General features: G+C 41.8%; 1 protein-coding gene across 1 annotated transcript in view; it reads right to left on the bottom strand.

Annotated features, from left to right (window-relative positions):
* Positions 1-2,676: 2,676 nt before the first annotated feature.
* Positions 2,677-18,849, bottom strand: part of TNKS (tankyrase) — a 339,823-nt gene continuing 323,650 nt past the window's right edge. The window contains exons 23-27 of the mRNA XM_026657642.2: positions 16,175-16,249; positions 14,870-14,975; positions 9,104-9,290; positions 8,098-8,254; positions 2,677-5,205 (exon numbers count right to left, since the gene is read on the bottom strand). Of these exons, the coding sequence (XP_026513427.1) occupies positions 5,119-5,205; positions 8,098-8,254; positions 9,104-9,290; positions 14,870-14,975; positions 16,175-16,249 (612 nt within the window). The 3' untranslated portion in view covers positions 2,677-5,118. The remainder of the gene's footprint in view (positions 5,206-8,097; positions 8,255-9,103; positions 9,291-14,869; positions 14,976-16,174; positions 16,250-18,849) is intronic.

Consider the following 18,849-nt stretch of genomic DNA (forward strand, 5'->3'; position numbering starts at 1 on the left):
TGGAATTACAGCATCACGAACAATGTCCTATATGGGCAGCTTCCTTGCGGCATCTGTCAGACCACATGGTTGCATGAAGCTTTGGCATTCAGCAAGGCTTCACACTCCCATTGGAGGCAGACACTCTCCCTGCCTGTGATCTCCAGCAGTGAGACTCTTAGGATCCTTGCACTGGGAGTGAGTGGGAATTCTTTTCTCCAACACCGGTTCATCTTCAGACACCAAGTGCTTCTTCTGCATTTGCTTCCATTCTCACCAGTGTTGACAGAAAAGAGTTTCACGATTCTTTTTAAACACAGAATTTTAATTTTAGGTTTATCCCAACTAGTGTTGAACAACAAAAGTACAAGTCCATAAGTAAAACAATGAATGAGCTTCTGCCACATACGGTGATGGGGTTGCTCTGTAGGAAGGGGATTTGATCCCAAGAGGTGTGACCAGTCCGGAGGAGTTTAGAAAGACACCATTCTTGTTTCTGGGATTCAAAAACAATGGTGTTCCAAAATGGTGAAAATTATATGCAGAGTTTGTAATAGTTTTCAATAGAGCTGGGATGTAGAGATAAGCAGACACAAAAAGTCAAAATGAAAGATACCTCTTATTTGTTTTATCCTAATAGAATTTTTGTTTACAGCAATAAAGACTGCAGTATTATATTGTGGTATTGTACATTAGTTACCTAATTTATCTGTCTCATTGAAACAAACGCAGTAATGGAAAGTAAAATCAGCACTTTCATTGTAAGTGGTTGTTTTATTTTTGAGGGTCATGTCACAAAGGGTCCAGAAGTTTCACAATGCATTGCCTCAAAAGGGTTAATGCTAAAGGTTGACAGCCCTGAAGTCCCCACGCAGCGGGTGCACGGGCTCTGTAAATGCTGAGCGCATTCCAGAAAGAGGTCTGCTAGAGTCTGAACATCTTGGGCCAGGTTGTTCTGCCAGCTGAGCATGCACAATTCCCACTACCGCCAATGGAAGCTGCACATGCACAGCTGATGGGGTGGCCAGGCTCAGGCTGTTCTTCATCTGGGTAACCCAGTTACATGCCCTGAACTCTGAATTTCTAACATGCCTCCGCTGGGTGTCAGAAGTTCAGCCATGCAGTGTTCTGGGTGTGCTCGGTGACAAACACACTGACATTGAGACATTTGCAGCCCTCCTTCTGGAGCAATGAGGCTTCTCGTTGTTAGGGCCATGTGAGTTGGTAAATGGGCCACATTTGAGGCTCAAGTACCTGGGTGCTGTTTTAAAGAATTAAGAGACATGAAATTAAGCTGCTCGACTAATGCCTTTTGTAAAAGGCTTTCCTTCCAATCACAGCATTTGGCTCCTCCACCAGAAACATGGCAAGCGATTTTAGTGCTTACTCTCAGGAAAGCAACTCTGAGGGCTGGTCTTCACTATGGGGCGATCAACCTTGCTGCAACTGATCAGCAAGGGTCGATTTAGGGGGTCTAGTGAAGACCCGCTAAATCAGCGGCAGAGCACTCTCCAGTTGACCCCGGTACTCCAGCTCCCCGAGAAGAGTAAGGGAAGTCAACCGGAGAGCGTCTCCCATCGACACAGCGCAGTGAAGACACTGGGGTAAGTCGACCTAAGCTACATCGACTCCAGCTATGTTACTCACGTAGTTGGAGTAACGTAACTTAGCTCGACTTACCCCGGTAGTGAAGACAAGCCCAGAGGGTTGGACATTTGGGGATGGATCCTCAACTGGTGTGAAGATGTCCACGCAGTGTGCAGAGGCGGTCAAAAAAGCAAACAGGATGTTAGGGATCATTAAAAAGGGGATAGAGAATAAGACTGAGAATATATTATTGCCCTTATATAAATCGATGGAAAACCCTCATCTCGAATACTGCGTACAGAAGTGGTCTCCTCATCTAAAAAAAGAAATACTGGCACTAGAAAAGGTTCAGAAAAGGGCAACTAAAATGATTAGGGGTTTGGAACGGGTCCCCTATAAGGAGAGATTAAAGAGGCTAAGACTCTTCAGCTTGGAAAAGAGGAGACTAAGGGGGGATATGATAGAGGTATATAAAATCATGAGTGATGTGGAGAAAGTGAATAAGGAAAAGTTATTTACTTATTCCCATAATACAAGAACTAGGGGTCACCAAATGAAATTAATAGGCAGCAGGTTTAAAACAAATACAAGGAAGTTCTTCTTCACACAGCACACAGTCAACTTATGGAACTCCTTACCTGAGGAGATTGTGAAGGCTAGGACTATAACAGCGTTTAAAAGAGAACTGGATAAATTCATGATGGTTAAGTCCATTAATGGCTATTAGCCAGGATGGGTAAGGAATGGTGTCCCTAGCCTCTGTTTGTCAGAGGATGGAGATGGATGGCAGGAGACAGATCACTTGATCATTGCCTGTTGGTCCACTCCCTCTGGGGCACCTGGCATTGGCCACTGTCGGTAGACAGGATACTGGTCTAGATGGACCTTTGGTCTGACCTGGTACGGCCGTTCTTATGTTCTTATGCCGTCAGTGGAGCTCTGACAATGTACAACATCTGAGGATCTACTTATTCTTTTGGCGAGAACCATATTAGGCTTCTGTGATACGTGAATGGCTTTGAGCAGGTGCACTAGGCATGCCCATTCTTCAACTTTTGGCCATGAAGAGTTACGAAATCAAGTGATTTACAAGACAAAAACCACTGCAAATGATTTCCTCACACAGCACCTTTACTCTGCACAGAACATCAGATACATAACACTGGCAGTTAAAAGATATTGGACCACATTTTTGTCTTCTAGAAGTTTAGAGCTCCAGATGAATCCTAGAGCACCCAGTAGTTCAATTAGTACATTGGAAACAACAAACAACAACAGAATCAGGCATAGGGTTTTTTTTAAAGCTGTAAAGCTTTGAACTTCTACACCCATGTTAACTGTTTCACTTAACTAAGATGCACAACTGTGTTACCATTTAAAACTATGTCTAATGAGAGATGGCAGGTAATATGCATTTTAACAGCTATCTGAAACTACTGCAGATGGCACATCCCCAACCCCTGATTAACTAAATAACATAAAAATAAAAAGCCCTCTAAATGAATACAAAACTTCAAAGCCTAGTTGTTATCATTTGAATTCTAACACTATTAAACAAGTAGCCAAAACACAAACACTCAACTTGAGTCAATGAAATTTAATTAAAAGGGACAGCTGGGTCTTACTTCTGGTTTGGACTGACGAAGCATATTAGAGTCACAAAACCAAACTCAGAACCATATGTCCAGTGCCGGCACAGGAGACTTAAGCAAAACAAAGAAAAGTTTGATGTTTATTGGAACTGCTGCTTCTAACCTTTTCTCTAGGTATACTGCAAAAGATGGTGTGCAGTTCAGCAAGCCTGCCTCAAATTACCAATTTTACAAGTGGTAACATTTGTTCTCCACAAGAATCTCTCTGCAGAATTTCTTCTGTTTTTATATTGAAAATCTCTGTTCGGATTTTTTTTTTTATTGTTTTATCCGCAGATTTCTGCAAGTAGACAATTCTTTTATTTTGTAAACTAAAGGCAATACACTAACCTGTCATTTCAATACTTTCTGGAGGTAAAAGGCATTAATGCAAGAATTGTAACATGAGCAATTTAATATCGCTGGCTGTTATGCACTCATAAAAAGTGTAGCTCTCTCAGACATACATTTTCCAAAGTCATTGCACAATAAATGCTGCTGTGCCTCTTGCTGATACAGCCTATTCAAAAAGAATCTTAAAATGGTTTTATTTTCAACTTCCTCCATCTTTCTAAAATTAAAGTTGCAAAAGGAAGTCAAGATTTTTTTTGGGTTAAATTTGCACCCTTGGTATTGGACATTTGAAACCATTTTATATTATGCTACGCAGTGCTTGAAAGTAACCTTCCCCTACCCAGACAAAATAAAAACAAAACATTGTAGGAGGATGATTAGAAAGGACAAAGCCTGGCTTTGTTTTCATATAAACCCAGTCCCCACTAATTGATGTTTAGAACAATTATACACTGGTGGAAATAAATGTTTGTATCTTTTTTGTACATCACTCGTGCACTTCAATTGTGATGTTGTGCATGAAGATACGACATGAACTCGACATAATATAATCCATTTTTGTTGCTTTAAATTAGCTAGTTGCTGGGTGTGTCTTTAAGGAACTGCACTTCATACTCCTGCACACAATCTTCTGGCTTTTTACCCACTAATTTTCATCCCCTCGCAGAGTTGCTTCTTTTGAATTATATGCCACTGTCACTTGAGAACATTTCACAGTCTGCATTGTACTTTAGCAGTCTTTTTAACCTTTCATTCATAAAGTGATATTTATATTTTAGTCTGAAGAGGGCACTGACCTGCTTCATGAAGTTTTACCAAGCACAAGAGGCAGCTTTATGAAGTTCACGATGCTCACTAATACTTCCCCTAGAAAACTGACAGAGTAAGCAGCAAATTGAAACTTGATTTGTTTCCACCCTAAAGTTATGCCTGTAGCAACGTTTGCTCACAAAAGTGCAAAAAACCCCTAGGCTGAAGAACTGGACCTAGCCCCTTCTTGGATAAGAAACTCATATTGCATTGTTAATGATTTTAGCCAACTTGACTTTGTGCAAAATATCTTTAAGAAGGTTCCGGCTCAATTTCAGAATACAAAAGAAGTAAAATAAATAGTTGACTAAGATCTCTCTAAACAATAAGTTGAATTTTGTGTGCTGAAAAGAAATGATGGGTTTAATGCAATTTATCTGTAAATAAAAATAACGAGAACAGTAGTCTGTGAAATTTTAACATATGGAGTTGTACTGGTAATGTTTTCTGCTTGTAGCATAATGTTCCCAAAGTCTAGATCAATGCAATGTTGTTTTACACTTGGTAACTGAGGTGAGAATGAGCCTGAGATATGTTGTAAAAAGGCAGTCCCTTGTAAACATTTCCTCAAAAGGAACAGTAGCAGTTGAGTATGTATCAGTTACTCATATTATACTTGTCAATATAGCAATGCTTTATAAAAGACATACAGCTTATTTCCAGGTTGTCAAGAATTTTATATGATATTGATTTTCTGAAACAAAATGTCATCCAGTCCAAGATTTAAATCATATTTTGCTTCACCACTCTACATTTACTAGGTCTTCTGCTCTGCTGCGGTTGCAGTTTGTGAGGGAGCTTCTGGTTTCATGATCTGGTATGTAATGAGATATTCTGGGTAAGCCTGAAAATAAGCAGAGAAACAAACCAATGCTTTTCTGAAGAATATGGACAGTAAATTACAATTTCACACTTCATTTATTTGTAAGGGTCCATGGACTAGAACCTGGGTCTGCCGAGCCTGGGACGGCTGACGTGCCCCACAGAGCCACCAGGAGGCTATGGAGAGCTATGGCCAGGAAGTGCTGTGGCAGGTAGCTGCAGCAGGAAGCACGACCCAAGGGAGCCAGAGTGATAGTATCCTGGTGGCCCTCTGATTGGCCAAGTCCCCTATTAAATCCCAGGGTTGTTACAGGAAGTTGTCTGGGAAACCACACAGATTTTGGCCTGCTGCAACTCCAGACTTCGCCTTTTCACCTGACCTCCGGTCTCCAATCACAGCCTGACTCCAGCCTGGTACTACCTCTGACCTCTGGTCTCCAACTCCAACTCTTATCCCGACTCTAGGTTACTGAATCTGGCTCTTGTGATTCCTCCGACTCCTGCTCAGCAACTACCATTTCTGGTGTGCAGACCCAGTGCAGCTGTGACCCTGTGCCCCAGTCCCTTACAAAAGGACGTTAGACCATGGAGGCTATTACATGTCTGTTACTGTAACACTGATGTTTCAATATAAACATCTTCCTCCTCCCATCGGCTCTCCCTCTTTGCTTTTTAGCTTTCCCTTGATATCCGTAGAGATCAATGAGATTCCTCAGTAGGGAAGACTATATAACTGCTCTCCTTACCTCCCCGTTAGTCACAGCACCAGAATTCTTGAGCATAGCTACTAGAGAAGGAGAGCAGAGAAGGAAGCAGCAGGAGAACTAGATGTCTATGCCAGTGGGGGCACAGCAGAAAGAGCTCATAATAAGAGCCAGATTTTCCAGTGTTTAGCACTGAGAACAACGGGAGCTGCTGGGTGCCGAGCACTAATGCCCATATGGTTCCAAACTTTCAAACATTCAGGGCCCTCCTGAAATGAGGCAACAAGTCTTAATAAAAAGGAGTTTGGTCCATGTGGGCATTACCACTGCATGGGTGAATGGACCCAACAGCCAAACTTAGACAGTTTCTCTCTTCCTGAGTTAACACCATGGGAAGTTCCCATCTGCACCTCCCCCAAGAGCGTAACAGAATACAGACTGTAATACTGGACTGGTCAGTGGCCCTAACTAAGTGCTGGTTAGTGATCTGTTTCGTGACTTGCAAACATTTTAAGAGTAAAGTAACTACTGAATGGGCACTGAGCACATAATATAACTGCCCTGCCAGTCCCTCACTGCAGATCCTTGTGGCACAGCACTGCACTGGCTGTGTTGCTCCAGGATACAGCCTTCTGGAACTTCACGGCTTCCTTTGAGCCGTGGACTTTGGGGACAACCTTCCTGCAGGTGCTCACAGTAAACAGGTCATGTAAATGGAAAGTTTTATTCCCAGGGCAAATGTCTTATCTGAACTGTTTTTATTCAAAACAAGTCTTGAATACTACTTATGCTGGCACAAAGGTAAAACTAAGTTTAGTCACATGAGGAATCTCCCCAACTCCCTTTTGGATGGCAACTGTAGACTTTGCAGCAACAGCCAATGCAACTACTAGCTGGAATCTATGGAATAAGACACAGCTGCCCCGCTAAAAGAAAAGTTTTTGACATTAGTCTGCCTTCGATGCAACAGAGCCAAGGTCATGGAGAATCAGTACCCTTTGCTGTGGCTACCAAGGCCAATCACCTATTTTAAGAGGCTCTTGTTTAGTAGCACCAGACAGAAGGCGATTATATATACACAAAGGCCAGATCCTCATGTGTAGAACTGTGTAGCATCACATCAGTCAATGGGGGTATGCTGATTTACACCAGCTGGGGGTCTGGCCACCACTATGTATTCAAAAGACTTGTAGAGCCCTGACTGGTACATCATTTGGGAACTTTATCTAGATTGTTATCAGACAAGCACACAGTACCTGGTATATGACATGGCCACACTGACTACAAATTTTGCACATTCCATTATTCTGATGCTTTATAATTAAGCCCCTTTGTTTTCAGTTTAAACTGATTTTTACCCAAAAAATCCTGGGTTTCACAAAAAGAATTATTCATTTCCCCCCCCCCCCAATTTTCACCCTACTTTTGTATCATTCAAATATATAAATAACTTGTTTTATTAGGAAAATACAATATATTGCATGAGATATGTGTTACGATAATACATTAGTCTGGGTGTATATGCAAAGCTGCCTGTTGACGGAAGGCTATGTATTACTAGGCTAGAAGATACACACAATAAACAAACAGGCACGCACGTGAGCTCTGAAGTGCGTGTGCATCTGAACGTACTGATGAATCTCATGCCCACCACGTACACATTTCAAGCTACTAGCAGATAACATTTTAAAGATTTAAAACACTAAAATGGGATGAAAACAAAAATCTGTCTCAGAACACGTTTCAGAACATAAGTATTCGAAAATTTAAAAAAAATAAAAAAACAGGAGAAAAGGATGAAGTTGAGTGTATGCACTGCAAGTGATGCGGCCCAATTATTAAATGTAAATATTTATAGGCTAATAGTTCTAAGTCTACAACAGTAAACTGTTTATTCAAATGAAAAGTTTTATGTGGGGATTAGAGATGTATTGTTTTCTTAAACTCAGAGGTGGGATTGTATTTTGAGTTCTGTTTTAGTTCTGCAGCAAACCACATTGATGAGCAGAATTCAAAGCATTAATCTACTGAATACTTTTTTCCCATCTTTCTGTCCACCAAAATAAACACCGATATTTACCCAGAAAAATTATTAATAGTTTTTTGCACTGATTTTCACATGTTTTTGTTGTGGTCATAAACACTGATAAATTCCTGGGCAAAATAAAATAAAATCTGAAAATGAAAGGCCCTATTTATAATCCACATACCTGCTCTCCTCTGTAGATAACATATTCAGCATATGCAAGTCCATTCACGCTTGGCCTGCCAATTACAGAATGATGTCCGGGAGGGGCATGAGCCATTTTCATTGTACTGAACTGCAGAAAGGATTTTCCAAGAGTGACTCTACAGAAAAGCATTTGTCTAAGAGAAAAACAAACAACACACAAATCAGATCTTACTGGGAGCAGACGACTACTGTAAACCTTAAGAATGACTTCAAAATTTAGGAACTTGTTTAAGTTATCAAAATCCATTTCCCTGAGCCTTCAAATAAGGAAATTAAGAATTCATTCTTGTTTTTCATTTTTAAAAATGTAAGGAAAACCTTCATAAAAACGGTGCATGTGGACATACATCTGGTAAAATGCAGGCTGTGATGATCTACGTTATAATTTATTTTAAACTGTATTGTTGCAGGCAGCTTAAATTCTTATCACCCAATGACTGGTTCAGAGAGGGAGAAAGGCCAACGCCACTATGAACCACTGCAGAGCTTTTTGATGTACTTCATTGACAAGCAAGGCCTTGAATAAATGACATATAAAATCCATGAATATTTGCTCTCTACAAAAACCCTGCTCTTAGGTCAAGCTGCAATAAATCTTGGCATCCCAGTTTTGTTCTGCCAGCAGAAGACACTATATGGAGGCACAAGCAACTTTAAAGATTGCTTGGAATCCAATCACTATTATTTACCATAATCTGCTCAGTTTCAATCCTGATATTTCAAGCCTTATTCATAAACCACCATTCTGTTTGATTTATACTCCCTGTAAACTCAATGTCTAGATGTATGTTTCAAATCCTTTCTAGGGCTTGCTGAGGCCCTTTCTGTTCAGCCTTGCCAAAGTGTATAAACTGAGTGTTCATGCTATGTCCAAGCCCAAGTGGCTCGTCTTGCTCTGAAGCATCTCCTGTGCCAGAGCTATAAAGTATAAATGAGAGTGAAACGGTGTGTTTTCCCTGTGGGCAAATCCATTGGAAACTTACCTGTGACAAATGTAACAGGATCTGTCTTTGTGTGTTGGGCAGCCAGTCCCTCCCCCAATTCCATACACATACTGGTTACTTTTCGAGGAGTTCTCTGCAAAGTAAATTCCAGCTCCAAACATCCCTCCAATGTATGCATGTCTTTCATCAAATCCTTTGTGAATAATCGCGTTAATAAAAGGAGACCCTAGAACAGAAAGACACAAAGAGGGGGTTGGGGGTTAGCTTTTGTGCGGGTTAGAGCTCAGACTTACTGTAGACTTTTACTGATAAGAGGTACTTGTGTAATATGTAAATTAAATGTTTGAAAATAAATTCAGTCAACTCAAGGGATTTATCATTATGTACCAGAATCCTACATATAACTCATGATATTTGTTATTCATTTACTAAATCTCATTACTATCTTTTCCCCACTCAAACTTCAGTGCAATTTATCTTGCCAAATGTAATCATTCTTCAGCAGTTAATTCCACCTAAGACAGGCAGCTTTTGTCTGATTATCCTGACAACATGTTTTGCTACATGAAACCAACTTTTACTGGGGCTTGTGCAATTTGCTTAAGCTATTCAGGAGGCTGTAGTTTGCAAGCATTTCTGAGCAGTTCTCCAGAGTCTTTTGAGGTCCTCCTTGTTCTTTCCGTCCTCTCTGGCTCCCTGACCTACCCTGGCATGGTGCAGCTCCCCTCCTTTCTCTGACACCCTGCATCTCTCATGGCAATGCAATGTCATAGAATATTAGGGTTGGAAGAGACCTCAAAAGGTCATCTAGTCCAACCCCCTGCTCAAAGCAGGACCAACCCCAACTAAATGTCCTTCCTAAGAGCTGCCAACAGGTCCAGCAAAGTGGCATGCACTGAATATGGTTTAACAAAGCAGGTCTGAAATATAAAGGCAAGGTTACTCACCTTGTGCAACAATTGGAGTTCTTCAAGATGTGTGTCCCTATGGGGACTTCACTTCAGGTGTGCACGCGCACTTGTGCCTTGATCGGAGATTTCTGGTAGCAGTGCCTGTTCAGCCCATGCATGCGCCTTACCCATTCTTGCACCCTCAGTTCCTTCTCTACCACAAAGTCCCACAAGAGAACATAAGAATGGCCCTACTGGGTCAGACCAAAGGTCCATCTAGCCCAGTATCCTGTCTTCCGACAGTGGCCAGTGCCAGGTGCCCCAGAGGGAATGAAAAGAACTGGTAATCATCAAGTGATCCATCCCCTGTCGCTCATTCCCAGCATCTGGCAAACAGAGGCTAGGGACACCATTCCTGCTCAAAACTCTAAAGCAGAGAGGAAGGAGGATGAGTACGAGAGCACATCTCAATGAACTCCAGTTACTGCACAAGATGAGTAACTGCTTCTTCTTCAAGTAGTGTCCATATGGCTGCTCCACTTCAGGTGACTGCCAAGCACTAATCCCACAGAGAGGAGGGAGCTCAGTACTCAAGACAGAAATGCATTGCCAACCGCAGCATCTGATCTAGTGGCATGAACCACAGCATAATTGTTAGAGAAAGTATGTACTGAAGTCCAGGTTGAAGGTGTGAAAATCTCAACAACTGGAACATTCTTAAATAATGCCATAGAAGTAGTTTGTGATCTTGTAGAGTGGGCTAACCCTCTCAAACAAGGCTGAATGCAAGCAGAGTCATAACATGAAATAACACACCCAAAGATCCATCTTGAGAGCCTCTGGTTGGAAATTGTGGGTCCCTTGGATCTGTCTGCAACTGAAACAAACATTCTAGGGGTCTTCTGGAAAGGTTTGGTTCTATCCAGATGGAAGGCTGATGTCCTTAGGCTTCTGACATCTAACATATGGAAGGCAGATTCCTACCGAGTCTGATGTGATTTTGGGGGAAAAAACGGAGATGAATGGTCTGGTTTATACGAAATTCAGAAGACACCATAGGCACCATCTTTGTTTGGACGTGGCTATAATGATTCTTTGAAAAACATTATAAAGGGGGATCTGCTATTAAAGTTCCCAGCTCTTGGACCCTGTGGACGGAAGTGATGGCCACCAAGAAGACAGTCTTTGTGAAAAGGTGAAGAAGTGAACATGTAGCTAACGGTTGGAAGGGGTGTTCAGGAGTCCTGTTTGTTCAAGATCCTCCCACTATCATCATTACATCAGACACACCACACTTGGGATAGAGGGGCACATTTGGGGGGTCGCACATAATCCAGGGCAAATAGTCATCCCGAGAGCAGTTTCTTCACATCAGTCTTCTGGAGTTGAGAGCAGTGAGTGTCCTTTTACCAGCTGAATGACTGCAGAACCTACTGGGGAACAGGGGCTTGTCCAGACTCTGCTTGTTTGGCATATAGACTGTCCTGACCCATTCCTGGATGCCCTGAAGATATAATTTGGCATGCTGAGATACAAAGATGCAAGCTGCCATGTGCCCTAGCAGTTGAAGATAATTTTTTACTGGGATTTGAGGGTCGCAATGAAATGAGATTCTGCAGGGTGAAAAACCTGTTCACAGGGAGGTAAGCCCTGGCTGTTAACACATCTAGAGAAGCTCCTCTGATGTCTATCTGCTGTACTGGTGTCAAAATTGACTTATTGAGAATGAGTCGAAGGCCCAAAGTGTGGAATAGCGACCTCATCGCTTGTACTGCTGACAATACCCCTTGATATTATCAGCCCCAATCAACGAATTGTCAAGATAAGAGAAGATCATTATCGCCAGGCGATGAAGGTGGGGATCTATGACCGCGAGGATCTATGAGAATACCCTTGGGGCAGAGGAAAGGCTGAAAGGGAGCATGTGGTGCCAATAGTGGTCGCGTTCGATTATGACGTGAAGAAATATCTTGTGAGAGGGATGAATTGCCACATGAAAATACATGTCTTGAAAGTTGAGAGTCACAAACCAATTCCTGGAATCGAGGGAAGGAACTATAGCTGCAAGGGTTACCATCCTGAATTTCTGCGGTTTTACACAGTTGTTCATGCACCTGAGATGTAATACTGACGCCCATCCCCATTCTTTTTGGGGACCAGAAAGTACTTGAAGTAGCACCTCTTTCCCCTGAGCTGAACTGGAACTGGTTCCATGGCCCCTAAGCATAGCAGTGAGGCAATTTCCTGACTCAGCAATTGACCATGAGATGGGTCTTTGAAAAGGGACAGGGGAAGGGAGGGACGGGGGATGGAGGTGGGACGGATAGTATAACCAGATGTAATGGCCTCCAACACCCATCTGTTGGATGTTATGGTCTCCCATTCAGGCTGAAACTGGGAGAGGAAGTATTTAAAGGGGAGGAGGAGGATAGGATGGTGCAACAGTGAGTCCTTGTCAAGTGGGTGAGTTAGAGTTTTGACGAAGCCATCAAAACTGGTGCTTGGACTACATGGAAGGTTAGGACGAAGAAGCTCTGGCAGCCGCTGGCTTCCTTTCTGAATATTTAGGCCTCCTGGCCCCTGGCTTGGGTGGCCTACGGAAGGTGGAAAAATGGGCTGAGCAAGATCTCTGTGCTGACTGTGACTTGCTAAACTTTCTTTTATATGTTGGTGATAGACCCCAAAGTATCTGTGTTTGGTCTTTGGTCATTCAAGGTGTGAAGGGAGTCATGTGTAGACTTGGAAAACAATTAATGGCTGTCACAATGGAGATCTTCAACAGTATTCTCCATCTCCCTAGGAAAGCCAAAATGCTCATTGCATTACGATCGCAGTGGAGATGGACCTGGCTGGAGCACCAGCTGCATCCAAGGAGCCCTGTTCTGAAAGAACTGAACTTAATATAACCTGCACTTGCCATAACCCGCAGCCTTCTTGTGCAGTTAACCACCATAAACTGGAGCGAGGATACCATGTAGAGAGGAAGAATTTGGACTTGCTTAGGCAGACAAAAACAGCTGCACAAGCTGCAGTGTTACTAACAAGGATAAAGTAAAATGGCATTCATGAGAATGGAAGGGAGCTGACCTTGGTCCAGGTGCCTGTGTCTGTAAAATTTCTTGCTGAAGTTGCTTTGCTGATAAGTAGAGTAATGAATTATTATTTGCTGTTGCTAGCGAAATTGCTAGCATATTAGGGGCCATTATGAGTTATGTGCTTTGTTTGAAAAAAACCTATAAAAAGTTTAGTTAGAGAGAATATTCTGGAGAAGTTTGGATTTTCTATGAGCAAGGAGACATTGAAATCAATCTCCCCAGTGGCTAGAAGGAAAGCCAGCCACTGGAACCCTGCGCTGCCACTCGATACCATCTCAGACTTTGTGTAACTATATCTATCTGGGGTGCTCTAGACTATTGCTATTTTTGATGTGTGCTTTGTCCTCAATAAAAACAAGGATTTTTGTGTGGAAGCACTTTTGTGTGAACTAATCGTTTATCAGACGGAAGTTTATTGATTTATTTCCTGACACTAGTCTCTGTTTTCCAATTAGTTACCATAGTTTTGGGTTCAGATAAACCCAGTGCCACCTCTGACCTGTATCCCCTAGGCAGAGGTGCCACCCCTGAACTGCACCCATTAGGCAGAGCTGCTGACCCTAACTGCACCCATTGGGGATGACTGCCACCTTGGGTGCTAACCACTAGGCAGGGGATCCTTCCTCCCAATGCCATGTTGGTACCAGAAATTCAATTTCAGTGTCTGGTGGTGTAGTCCTCTTTGAGATTTCTACCGGTCTGGGTACGAAGTAGATGACCTCAGTACCCAGTCTCTCTTTGTAGTCTGGTTCTTAGAGGACACCTTAGAGGCCTTCCTGGTACCTGAACCACATGGAGCATCTAAAGAACTCCCCTTGGGACCTGAGATCTGCAGAGTCTTCTTGTGATTTGGTGGCCAAGATTTTCTAGGAGACTCAGTACTCCTACTCTTCTTATCAGTAACCAGAAGCTTAGGTAACACAGCTCTCTGTACTGTGGACTTCTGACACAGAAGCTCTGTCTGCTGAGACTTTTGGTGACTGATGCCCAGAGGTAAGCAGCGCAGCTCAGCCTGTATATGTTGAGGCATTCAATGACAAGGATCTCAAAGTAGATGGGGCACTTGAAGCCCTGTGTACATGGAGGTTTTCGGTACCCAGGTCAGAAGTCAGTCTTAGGGCTTGTTCCATCATCATTAATCTAAACTTTGTTTCCCTATGGTTTTGAGATCTGCTCTTGAATGAGGTGCAGAACTTGCACTTGCTGGGGATATGAGTGTCTCCCAAATTGACAGAGACACTGAGGATACCTGTCACTGATAAGGATAGCTTCCTGACAGGAAAGACACCTCTTAAAACTAGGAGATCCAGTCAGACCCCAGAGCAAAGTCCAAAAAATCCCCCTTAACATGGAGAACAAAGAAAAAAGAGGGAACCATGATTCCAACAACTAACAATGGAAACATTAAACACTAACTATATACGAGAACTAGGCTGACGAGGACAGGCAAACTCTACACTCCATCTCAGGCTGAAAAAGTACGGAGGGTTGTTCCCACATGCGGTTCTATATATCCTCGGAACAGGGCACAAGAATGTGTAGGGCACATGGAAGGGCCAAATGGGCACTGCTTCCAAAAACCTTTGCTCAAAGGTGCAGGGGCGCATAAACACCTGAAGCGAAGCACCCAGAGGAACACTTCTTGAAGAAGTGTAGCTTTTCTCATCAAAACACACTTGCATACATTCTGATGGTGGAGAGGAAAGCGAGCAGAAATACAAAAACAATGTACAATGATTAACACTAACATTTACTCCCCCCTACTTTTTTTTTTTTTTTTAAGTAGTAGTGAAGCCTAGAAACAGAGACCAGTTCCTCACCATGAAACAACATACGCTCATTGTGATGGTTGTGATTTTCCTCTGAGACCTCCTTCTGTCTGTGACAGAATCTCTCCCTCAACTTCTTGTTCACAACCTTCTGAATCTACAGTGTAAACAAAAAACCATAATTCACTTCTAATGAAATGCAATTCTATACAGTATAGGGAAACTGTAGCAAGAGGTATGAACTGTATAACAAATATCTGGGGCAGTTCAGTATCTAAGCTTTTGCTTTTAAAACAAAATTGGTAAAAAATATTACAGAGCAGGTAGCAACACCTTTAGTTAAGGTAGCCCAACACTTCCCATTATAAAATCCTGTTTTCAGTTGCTTATACTTTTGCCAAACTTTTACCATTTGGGCTGAAATTTAAGGTTTCTGCCTCAGGCAGAATTTTGTCGGAAAATTTAGGCAAAAACTGTTCAGCCATTTCTGAGAAAAAGTTAGGGGAAAATGTGTTGTTTTGTGCATAGGAAAACATTCTTAATACTATTTCTCTGTGAAGCTCTAGTCTAGTGCTTTCAAGCAGGGACTTGAAATTTAGTGGTGGTGATGCAGCTTGGCCTGGTGTCAGGGATGTGCCTTTTGCCATTTCTGGGAAAATCCACCCAAATTGGCCAAGTTATGAGCCTCTGAGAAATCTCAGTTTGCACATGCGCAATAGAGACTTGTCAGAGTCTGGCAGCTAAATACTCTGAAGATTCTATCCATATTGAGCGTGCTCCATCCCTTCACAGCTCCTAATGGTGACAGGACTGTGCTTGGCCATCCCCACAGTGCGACTGAACATGTTACATTCCAGGAGCTGTAGGAGGCCCTGTGGCACTGGGCACAGGAACTGAAAGCAGGGCAGCTGTCTCGTCTGTGCTCCCAACACTATCCCTGTTGACACCAAGGCAATATGAAGCAGGTCAAAGTTTGTTTTGTAAAAAAAAATTGGGGACATTACATTAAAACCCCCCACGTTAACAGAACGTTAAGGCTACAAAGTCAAGCAATCAAAAGCCAGAATTAAGATTGCCTGTTCTACTTTAATTTGTCGCCTTTGTGTGTATGCATTCTGGTACAGTCTGTAATTACATGGTCACCTCCTGCCTCCTTCACTGCACAGCATGGATGTACAGTCTTAATTTTGGTATTTCTTATGTTCTGAGTGCTTGACTGTGCAACTTTAACGTTCATGTAATGTGGATTTTTGTATGCAATTATATAATGACAGGGCAGCATATCAAAATGATTCCACCTGTTAGCATTATTACCACTTATTTTACTTCTGATTTTCTGAAGGCTTTGAGACTTACCCTGATGACATTATATCTGTTGAAGATCCCTCCAGCATTGCCACCGTCTCTGTGCTCCCGGATTGTACTTTGCATCTGCGTAAAAATATCAAACGGAATTCTCAAACATAAAACTTGACACCTGCTAATAATATTAATGAGCTGGAAAGGGAGTTCATTTAAGCAAGGCCAAAACATGAGGAATGGTGAATATACTTAAAACAAATAAGATTATATTTGTTAAGAATGATCAAAGAAACACAAAAATTAAGAGACCTCAAATTCGAATACAGCTATGTTCTTTTATTTGTTAGAGTGCTGAAAGTCCTAGTGGAACATATTGCTCCAGGATATTGGCTGAGAACAAATCCAATGACCCAACTTGTCAATAAAACTCCAGGTAAGAAAATAAGCACATTGGAATTTACTATCAAAAGTAGACATGGACATTGAATTGCAAAAATTCCAATTATAATGTTACAAAAAGCAAGAAAGATTTTATGGAAAGACTATGTTGTCATAATAAAGAATGTATAACTAAGGTATATAATTTTCCATTTCTTGGTTTCTGGTGGGATCAATACATTGTGATGTTTGTACATTACTATTACCTGCTATCAAGAAGTATAATTTCATCTACAGGTAAGTGACTTTTGGTAGACAATTACACTTTAAGTAACAGCCCAAATAAATATTGTATTTGACTCTGTTGGCAGTTGACCCTGTCTGTTACGCAAGCTATATGAAATCCTATATGAACTCTGGATTTACAAACTTTTGTCTGTCTAAGCAAGAAGTAGCTTAAACATTTTCAACTTACTTTAAAAATAAAACAAAACAAAAAAACACTAGCACAGCAGAGAAACAGTTACAATCTAGGGCAATGTTACGTCAGAAAATCAACATAAACTATACAAAGTAAGAGGCAAGAGAGTCTAATAAATACATGTGAACTTTGCAGTCGATATTCTGACTCTTTTTCTAGGGCAGCAAGCTGTTAGGGTGGCGAAGCAGACTCTTGGCATCAGTATTTCACTGGTGACAAGGTGATAGGACACGATGAGGTTGTCATACCATGCCTCCTTATTAAACTAAGCAAACAATTTGTTAAAATAGCAACCTGAATCACTGATCCTGCATGTCCTAATGTGATTTCCTACTAACAGAAATGGACAGATCACACACGAAGGTTTAGGGCTCAGGATCAAAGGTTTTACAATGGAATCTGTTTATTTTTCCATTTAAACGGCTAATACCATAAAGTAGTACACACAAAACCTCCCTCCTCATTTTGATCTGTCATATGAGTCTTTTGAACACTTCTCCAAGAAAATACATTTTGTAAGAGGAGTTAATGACCCAGACCCACAGCACGTTCAGTGGGTGTTTCCAAAAGGCTTCAAGAAGCATAAGGAGCTGCCTCTTGAAGCAGTGGATACAAGCCACAGGGAAAGGGATGAAGGAAAGCACAATCCCTTTGGTTCTATTTTAACCTATGTTCCCAAACACCCTAGCTAAAAAAGGGGAAAACTGACAACTTTCATGAAGGTAGGTGCAAGCACGTGGCCCTGTGGAGCACACACATCTGGATACCACCTACAGGTAAGTGTAAAGGGTCACGGCATACAGCAGCCATCCTACCTTATCTAAATTCTTATCCTGGCACTCATCGCCTTAGTATCCGAGTGTCTCTGTGGAGAAGAAAAAACAACAAGGAGTCCTTGTGGCACCTTAGAGACTAACAAATTTATTTGGGGATAAGTGTTCATGGGCTAGAACCCACTTCATCATATGCATGGCGTGGAAAATACAGGAGTAGGTATAAATACATGAAAAGATGGGAGTTACCTTATCAAGTGTGAGGTCAGTCTAATGAGACAATTCAATTAACGGTAGGATGCCAAGGGAGGAAAAATAACTTTTGTAGTGGTAATGAGAGTGGCCCATTTCAAACAGTTGACGAGAAGGTGTGAGTGACCGTAGGGGGAAATTAGTACGGGGGAAATTAGGTTTAGGTTTTGTAATGACCCAACCACTCCTAGTCTTTATTCAGGCCTAATTTGATGGTGTCCAGTTTGCAAATTAATTCCAGTTCTGCAGTTTCACACTGGAGTCTGTTTTTGAAGTTTTGTTGTTGAAGAACTGCCACTTTTAGGTCTGTTATTGAGTGACCAGGGAGACTGAAGTGTTCTACTGGTTTTTGAATGTTATAATTCCTGATGTCAGATTTGTGTCCATTTATTCTTTTGCGTAGAGACTGTCTGGTTTGGCCAATGTACATGGCAGAGGGGCATTGCTGGCACATGATATATGCCATCATATGGTTGGGTCATTACAAAACTTAAACCTAATTTCCCCCATACTAATTTCCCCCTACGGTCACTCACACCTTCTTGTCAACTGTTTGAAATGGGCCACCCTCATTACCACTACAAAAGTTATTTTTTCTCCCTTGGTATCCTACTGTTAATTGAAATTGTCTCGTTAGACTGACCTCACAATTGATAAGGTAAGTCCCATCTTTTCATGTATTTATACCTGCTCCTGTATTTTCCACTCTATGCATCCGATGAAGTGGGTCCTAGCCCACGAACGCTTATGCCCAAATAAATTTGTTAGTCTCTAAGGTGCCACAAGGACTCCTCGTTGTTTTTGCTGATAAGACTAACACGGCTACCCCTCTGAAACCTGTGGAG

This window comes from Terrapene carolina, unplaced genomic scaffold (genome assembly GCF_002925995.2).
Source record: "Terrapene carolina triunguis isolate 2854851 unplaced genomic scaffold, T_m_triunguis-2.0 Scaffold258, whole genome shotgun sequence".
NCBI classification, from domain to species: domain Eukaryota; kingdom Metazoa; phylum Chordata; order Testudines; family Emydidae; genus Terrapene; species Terrapene triunguis.